At 34.5% G+C, this 8,768-nt stretch overlaps 2 protein-coding genes across 8 annotated transcripts; one reads left to right on the top strand and one right to left on the bottom strand.

Annotated features, from left to right (window-relative positions):
* LOC141672574 (uncharacterized) lies at window positions 1–6,293 on the bottom strand. 7 transcript variants are annotated; one of them, XM_074479193.1, is made up of 13 exons: window positions 6,136–6,293; window positions 5,518–5,632; window positions 5,307–5,433; window positions 3,964–4,112; window positions 3,814–3,883; window positions 3,603–3,729; window positions 3,148–3,265; window positions 2,984–3,065; window positions 2,382–2,443; window positions 1,606–1,678; window positions 1,444–1,527; window positions 883–963; window positions 1–480 (listed from the first exon to the last, which is right to left on the bottom strand). In XM_074479193.1, exons 2-13 carry the CDS (start codon window positions 5,550–5,552, stop codon window positions 301–303), a joined length of 1,188 nt encoding a protein of 395 aa, XP_074335294.1. In that variant the 5' UTR covers window positions 5,553–5,632; window positions 6,136–6,293; the 3' UTR covers window positions 1–300. The 7 variants fall into 7 exon arrangements, with proteins under 7 accessions (XP_074335294.1, XP_074335296.1, XP_074335300.1 ...); XM_074479195.1 differs by having other exon boundaries at window positions 3,814–3,868; XM_074479199.1 differs by having other exon boundaries at window positions 3,603–3,705; window positions 3,814–3,868.
* A 1,048-nt stretch (window positions 6,294–7,341) lies between these two features.
* On the top strand, window positions 7,342–8,634 carry LOC141674423 (cyclin-A1-1-like). The gene is made up of 2 exons (XM_074481130.1): window positions 7,342–7,346; window positions 7,560–8,634. The coding sequence occupies exons 1-2, from the start codon at window positions 7,342–7,344 to the stop codon at window positions 8,503–8,505; spliced, it is 951 nt and encodes a 316-aa protein (XP_074337231.1). The 3' UTR covers window positions 8,506–8,634.
* The last annotated feature ends 134 nt before the right edge of the window (window positions 8,635–8,768 follow it).

Below are 8,768 nucleotides of genomic sequence, written 5' to 3'. Positions count from 1 at the left end.
TGAATTGCAACACTGATCTTATGCACAATATGTTGCACATTCTACATAATGCATAGATTACAAAATTGATTTGTATATCACATGTTTTCATCCAAACTGAGCCACTCGAAAGTCACTAACTAAGCTAAATGGCAAAATCACAAATTAGACCATACACTGCCTTGTCCAAAATCATGTTACATGTAAATTTATAAGCTTTATCGAACTATCGTATAGCAATGTTGCATAGGTTTCAATTTTTTCTCATCCCATAAGTAATGCGCTGACTGTCTTAAGGTATAAATAATTAATTATGAATATCTAATCATACATTTTCTCCTGTTCTGAGTGTTCCTCTTTTCTGGCATACGGGGGAGGTAGCAAATTCTTGGAGTTTGCAAAAGTCTCTACTACACAGCTGGATGCTTCATCCTCCAGAGGTTTGTCCAAAACCCAATCAGGAATCATTTCCAAAGTCTCCTCGAAAAAGGATTTGAGAGTCTACAAATTTAAATATTCAAATTAACGATAAAATATACTTGTAATCGGGACAAACTACACTCATGGATTATGTTCCACCCATATCATCAACTATACATTGTCGTCATTTACTGAATTTTGTAAAGTATCACTAATACAGAATGCTAAAATTGATCAACAGAGTAACAGATCTTTCTGTGTAGTATATAGGTTAAATAATTAAATCCCCAAACGTTGAAGTGATTTGTTTCATTGCTACAAAACACTAGCGCAACAAAACTGGAATTTTATTAAATAGACCGAAAACTAAATTTAGCAACATGCTAATATAAGGATTCCTTTTTATTCTTCTGCACAACAAGTTCTTATTTATAGGACAGATATTATATCAAGAGAATGTAGCCTCTGAGTAAGATTTCTTACAACACAGCGTTGAAAAGCTGCATCAGCATTGCGCTTCCACAAACCATTTCGAGGCGCTGCATGGAAGAGGCCAAGTATCGGCTGCAGCATTACATAACACACTGATTTAGGTCTTTAAGCAAAAAGAAATATTACAAAAAAATAACTAGCAAAAAAGCTGCAAAAATACAGGCAGGTGCAATATTGTAACAAAATTGTGCCTATGCGTTGGCTATGGCAATGAACATTTTCAGCACTATTCACACACCCCCTCCCCCTCTTCCGAGAGTATCCCTACCAAACTGATCAAACATTAAAAACATTAGCACAGAACGGAACAGAACCAAACACTATGGTAACATGTACTTCCCTTTTGTGGTTTCCCTATTCAGCTGTCCTGTCTTATCAGTGGCTTATGGGGAAATAAATTTTTAAAGATTTAAAAATCAGTCTAATCCCATTATTCAAGGACCAATTCAATAGTGGTATATACTCTATCGATACCGACAGGTAAGAACAACACATCTTTAAGGTAAAATTTAGAATACAGATAAAAATATTTTAAGTACAATACCACGGTACCTTAACCACATCTCGCACATTTGGCTTATTCTTCCCATATTTACCAAGAACTGAGTCACCATATTTCTGGTATTGTTCGAGCACCTATCACGAGTTCAAGGCATAATAAGTCGTGTTATATGTAACTTGACACAAAACAACTGGAATCTGTATCTGCTATACCTGACGACGAGTAAGATATCTACGAGGTGCGCCATATATAGCAGTATCAACATGTCCTAAAGTTTCCCATGGGCTGTCAAGAATGAACGAGGTCAGTTTTTACGACTGTGACACTTCAAGAAATTACAACCAGAAATAGCAGGTAGATACCACCATAACAATTATAATGATCACAGTTCCATTTGAACTAACTGAATTGAGTTGAATGTTCAACATTGTGTAACAAAAGAGCACTTTCTGAAGTTTAGGTAATTCGCATAGAATATGATTCCTTCCAACTACATTTCTTATGATTAAAGGTTCTCGCTTATTTACAAGTGTATTGCGCTTTCATGCTGGTTGCTTTTTACTCAGGCTGATATCCCAAAAGCTTAACTAGTATGATCAATCAAGTACCACATATTAGAGTATTTAATCAAATTTGAGTGACTTCTACATGATTCTATAAAAGGATTCAAAACTCTTATATAACTCTGAAAATCATGGTAGACTATGTTGACAAATTAAAATATTTTACTAGCAACCATCTCTCCCAAAATCTTAAGGTGATAGTCGAAGCCAGTCAATGGATTAAATACTACTAACACTCCCTCTCATTTGTACAAGTGGAGAAATGAACAGCAACGAACTAGGGGAGGGAGGTGTCAAACATTTTGTACATATTACCAGTTGCGCTAGCATATACAATATTTTTGGAATATAGACATGTCAATTCACAGAAGAGATGAGAAAGTGTCAACATGCCAAATATCTCATCTCAGCTGCACGTGTCTTACATATAATAGGCAGCACGTCCAACCATAACACCATGAGCTCCTTCATTTCTTGCAGCATTTACCTAGGAGTTAAGACCAGGAAAATGGTAGTGGGTTAAGTGCAATAGCCCTCAGGTCTAAAACTATTTGCACATATGGAATGAGCATCTCAGTTGAGTAATATAACGAGAATTTCAATTAATAGATCACCACCTCTTCTGTCCTTGAGGGAAAAAAATGTGTATATACACTAATATAAAGGGGGTAAGCCAAAAAACAACAGAAAAACTTTAACCTTTAAAGACTTTCCAAAGAGTGATTCAAACAAGACAAAACAGAATACTTAATTACCAAACTTGACAACAACCGTTGTCTCCAAATGAGAGCTAGACACCTGTTAATTTTTTCCTTCATATTTCATTCATGTAATGCCACTTTAACGCCACAAATGAAAGAAGTGTAATGAAATTAAGGTTCAGTAAGAGGTTAATTTAATAATCATATGGCCTACAAGCACCTTTTGCTTTTTAACATTTTAAAAAGAATATACAAATCTTTACATATTCTTCCTAATCAGAAGCTAGTTATTGACAACTCTATCAGGTAATTGTAAGTTGGGTTACCTCATCAACACTATTAATTCCCCCGTTAATGGTAAACCTCAAATCTGGAAAGTCACGCAAGAGGGCATAGTAGAACTCATACCTGCATTATGAAAGTAAATTCAAAAATCATGGGAAGTAAAAGCTATATCAAGAATAAATGTGATAAAAACCTCTACACATACTTCAAGGGTGGGATTTTTCTGTTATCAGCAGGACTGAGTCCCTTCAGGAAGGCTTTGCGGGAGTGTATAACAAAATGTCTAGTAGGTGACTCTGTAGAAACTTTATATATAAAATCACCTGCAAGACAGATATTAAAGGCATTATCAGAACCAACCCCTGGAATTTCTGCTCTCAAGAGAATGAAGAAAGATGATCATGTAAGACAGTAACTTATTTTTCTAGTTTCCTAAGGCATTCCAAGTTAGATAATGGTTTCCTCTGCTTAGGATTAATAAATGATAATTCTCCAACTCTGCCATGCAAGTGATATATCTTAACGTCACACACGGTCAAATGGAAATACATACAGCAACAAAAAAAACTTTACAAGTGAAAAATAAAAAAATCTCCTTCATTATAATATAAACTTCTAAGTTGAATAATCTGACAACGAAAGCTGAGAGAAGAACCTTACAGAGCTCACTATACGTATCATGATTATCAACACCGATCCGGCATTTGACACTCACAGGAACATCAGAGTTGGCAGCAATCACTGACATAGCCTTAGCAACAAACTTCCTTATAAAAAACCCGAACATCTGTATTAGAGCTCAGTTGCAAGAAGATAAAACAGGTTCTCCAAGATTCTCGCTAAACTAGCAACAAGAACAGTTAACACTTACATCTGCATCAAGCATTAGACTCGCACCAAAACAGCCTCGCCCAGCTACCTTCGGGCTAGGACATCCACAACTGATAAGTCGAAATAGTCTTAATTTACAGTTCACAGAAGAAAGAATACCAAATAAGATATTATGAAAAGAGGTACTGACTTAAAATTAATCTCATCGTATCCATAAGGTCGTGCAAGTTGTGTGGCTTTTGCCAGGTTTTCTAGATTACTTCCTCCGATCTGAAGAACTATTGGATGCTGCTCCGGTGTAAACGCCAAGAATCTGTCCTGGAGCATCAACGAATCATCCTTACATTAAAACTAAGTTATCAGTTGTTATGATAATCATGCTTGCTCTAGATTGTACAATAAACACAACTGGTAGCACCAAGATGTAATATTCTTGCCTAAATTGGTAAGGAATATATGTTTATTGCCTATATTTTTAAGGAATAAACTAAAGACCAATTTTAAAAAGCATAAGTTCCTGAATATGTGATGAATCTCAAACCAATCGGTCCTCAATAATATATAATTAAAGCCAATGTTTTGTATCACATGCCAACCTTAAAGTAATAACTGAGCAGAACTTTGAAATCAAAAAACCTACAAGAGGCCACATTTAACTGAGACCAACGGCCAGTTTGTGTTGCTTTTTACATCAAATTTGAATTGCAAGTCATAATCAGCTCATTTGGTCCTCTTGTGTAAGATATACTTATGACATATGATTTGTATTCAAAAACTAGAATATAGGTACTTGCTTTCTCTCTTTTTTTTAGCTAGACATAACTGAATAGTACACTAATTAAATGTGCTGTAACTTCTACTATTTCTCTGTTATTTTCTATATTTAAAAAATATTATATCATTAACTAACTATTCATACAAAGTAGAAAAATCACTTCTACCTTTTCATTTACAAGATACCCTCATCAACTAAGAAGTAATACCAAGTGATCACAATAAAGACATTCCCAAAAGCTTGAATAAAACAGGTGCAATCCAGAGTTTAAACTCTGAAAAGAGTACAATCACATACTAAACTTTGAAAACAGGAACTAAATTGTAAATGGCTCAAATAATGTCTGTGTAAGGCAAACGGGCTATCCACATTACGATAACATCTTCCTAAAGCCTACATTTACGATTGCTACGATGAAGACCATACAAATAGAAGGAGAATAAAGAAAGTCTTATGCATGTACACGTTCATACAAAAAGGATAATTGCACACATGTATAACAAATATTTCCAACTCTGTCCCAGAACTTGTAATACCGGATCAAATAAAACCAATTTTCAAGTACTTTCTTGCATCCAGAACACACCATTCATAGTTTTATATGATTACCCGAACATTTCCAAATATAATAACAGTCCACACATCTCCAAACGCATTGCATTTATTTTTAGAACTTTTACTATATAGCTCTTGTTTACTACTTATCAAACGTCACTCGTTCTAAAAAAAATAAGGTAGGAGAAACTTGCATCTCTTACCAGATCACCACTCTGATATATTATTGTTTCAGCAGCAATCATTTCTGTATAGAGCCACGCATGTTTCGAAATGAGACGGGCCAAAGTCCTAAAGTGATTGTTCGTCCACTCCATCATAGGAGCAACACTGGTATCAGAAAAGTAAAATTACATTAGTACCGATTTATTTAATTTACTAAATTCCTATCGTCGCTACAATTAATATATCTACCTGAACAAAGATGGAAGATACTGCTGAGCAACCATCGAAGTTTCCTATCTAGAGTTGCCGAAGATGCCTCCAAAGTTAACTGTAATAACTATGGACTCCTATATCCACCCGCAGTCTAAATTTCCCCAAAATTTACATTAGGATATAATAAAAAGGGCAACAGAACAATACATTGCAATAAAGTCATACAGAATTTCCTCATCATCATCGTCTTATATCGGCACTTATATCTAACATCATTTACGGAACAGGTAACCGAAGTTCAGAAAATATGAGACTTAACTAGAAATAACAGATACCGATGAAATGAGAGCAATAGAAACCCTAGGCACCTTTAACGGAATCAAAAACCAAAACAAGTCTGTTACGGAACACCACAAGGAGTAATGTTTACTGCTGTTAATTAATCGTGCTACAAATTAAAAAAACTAAACTCGTGGCTTAACATTGAGAACAATAAGTTGTTAAATTCAAACTATACAACTTGATGTCACGAGAATGTACACAAATTCTAGGTAATTAAACAAAATTCATGGAAACAAAATTAAAATCAAGTTGTTGCAATTAAAAAGAATAATTGTAAAATAAAATTCAGGCGAATACGTACTTAGTACTTACAATAGGACGAATATTTTCGCAGCAGCACGGCTCGCTCTGAGCTTGTTGGATAACAAGCCCTCTGCCACAGGTTCTAGGGCTACGTGAGCTTATGGGAACAAAACAAGCCCCTTTCCACTTTTGAGCCCTTTTTATCATAATTGAAGATACAGATATCAACAATATCACATTTGAAATATGAGATTAGTTTACGTTTCACTTTCTCGTACTTCGGTGGGGCGCCGCACAGTTGGGCCCTTAGCCTTTAAGCCCAGATCTCGTGTTCTATATTTTTTTAAAATAAAAAACGCAAGTTTTTTCTTCTTTTAATGTTTTTTTCCTGAGAACGAAATTTAAATTTCTGGTTTCAAAAAGAAAAGTAATAAAAAGCAAAAACAAAACTTTAATATACAAATTCATTATTGTATAGTTTAATATAGCCTAAAATTCTATTATATAAACTGGTCGGTCGAATTTTAAAAAAATTGCTAACGAAATAATGAAAAATCAGTCAAAAATATAAGTCTGGTTCGCTAAAAATCGGCCTATACATAACAAATAGGCCCCTCAACCGCTTAGTTCCGAACCTAAAAAAATTAGATTGTTTATTTTTTATTTAAAAATTAATTCTTATGTAAAAAGCTTATATATTTTTCATTAGTTTAATCGCTATACAATAAGTACTAAGTTAATTATTATTTGAATGCAGTGTTGTAAAAATCGGGAATCGGGCAAGATCAGTCGAGCTACCGATTTAGGATTAATTGAAAATCGGGGATTAATCGGGGTAAAAATCGGATGTATTATAATATTAAATTATATTTAATATATTATTATGATTATATTAGTTATTTATTAACAAATATATATTTATTATATCATAATTTCTATAATTATTCATATTTAAATTAAAATAGTATTTTAATTTTAATAAATAATTATATATACAGCAATAAAGAAAAATTCGTAAAAATAAATCGGATTTCAAAGATCGAATCGGTCGGATACTTTGTAGGGGATTAATCGGGTAATTTTTTAAAAATCGGGGATTTTTAGAACACTGTTTGAATATCGTCAGTAGCCTAATAAAAAAAAACTTTGTATTTTAATTTTAATAATATCCTAATAACAATAGTACAGTATGATTATATTAATATTCAAAATTATATAGAAAAACAACAATAATATAAATTCAATAACGATTTTTACAAGGCGAAAACTCATAAAATGGGGTGATTTTTTAGTGGCAAAGTAAATCTGAGGAGGTTAACGCGTTTTGAGACGGTCGGTTTCCAAAAGCCAGTGTATTTCGGATTCACCAAACCTCAACACATAAACTATAAATACACAATCCTCCCCTCGCCACTTTGCAATTCAAGAAACGAAAGATGTCGAAATATCTCGATAGACGACGTGATAATGCTGCACTAGTCCTTGACACGAAGATACGTAACCGAGGAGGTGAAAATACTAGCCCCTGCTGCTGAATTGGAACTAATTTACGGTAACATTGTTGATGTCGATAACAATCCATTGGAACTAATTTACCATAAGATTCTCGATAACAATCCAGGGTTATGTGCAACCATGGTTCGTGAGATATACGATAATTTGAGAGCTTCCGAGGCCAAGAAAAGGCCTTGTTCTGACTACATGACCAATGTCCAGAAAGATATTGATATCAGGATGCGTGCCACGTTAATTGATTGGCTTGTGGAGGTTGTCGAGTTTCATAGCCTTGATCCCGAAATATTGTACCTCACTGTTAACTATTTAGATCGTTATCTTTCTGCTAATCCAGTGAATACTGAAACGTTACAATTGCTAGGAATTACTTGTCTGATGCTTGCCTCCAAATATGTGGATACTGATTCCCCACCGCTGGAGCACCTTTCTGATTTAACTCACAACTCTTACTCTCCGGATGATATTCGGGATATGGAGTGTATTGTTTTAGGCTCCTTGAACTTTGAATTGACCGTCCCAACTGCTAGATGCTTTTTAGAATGCTTTGTTCGTGTTGCTGAAGCAGTCACAGGGGATACACTGATGGACTTGGAGTGTATGAGCAATTACTTGGCTGAGCTATCCCTTCGGGATTATCATATGCTTCGTTATTCTCCATCGGTGATTGCTGCATCATCAGTTTTCTTGGCCAGATATATACTTTTACCATCAAGGACACCTTGGAACTCGATGTTGCAGCATTTGACGCTTTACAAGCCTCTGGATTTATCTGAATGTGTAAAACAACTCCACAGTCTTTGCTGCAACAGCCTCAATAGTAGTTTTCCAGCTATTAGAGTTAAGTACAGCCACCATAAATATAATTGTGTTGCCAAAAAGTACTGCCCTCCATCAATACCTCGAGAGTACTTCCGGGACCTATGAATCTATGATAATGATGATACGAGTCTCCCTGCTTAACTACGGCTGCCAAAGTGTTTTGCAAAACTCGAAAAGGTATAAAATATTCTTATAGGATGGTTAGAAAAAGCTCCTGATGAAGTTATAGTTTACACCTGCTTGAATTGTTTGTAAAGATATAAATCATACACTACAGATATGATTGTACAATTTTGTTTTAATGTTTTATAATTATTTCATGTTCCAATATATTAAATCTTCTTGGAGAACTCCTCTGTCAGAACTGT

This window comes from Apium graveolens, chromosome 7 (genome assembly GCF_009905375.1).
Source record: "Apium graveolens cultivar Ventura chromosome 7, ASM990537v1, whole genome shotgun sequence".
Lineage (NCBI taxonomy): Eukaryota > Viridiplantae > Streptophyta > Magnoliopsida > Apiales > Apiaceae > Apium > Apium graveolens.
The sequence above is the reverse complement of the archived record's forward strand: the minus strand, read 5'-3'. Positions and strand labels throughout refer to the sequence as shown.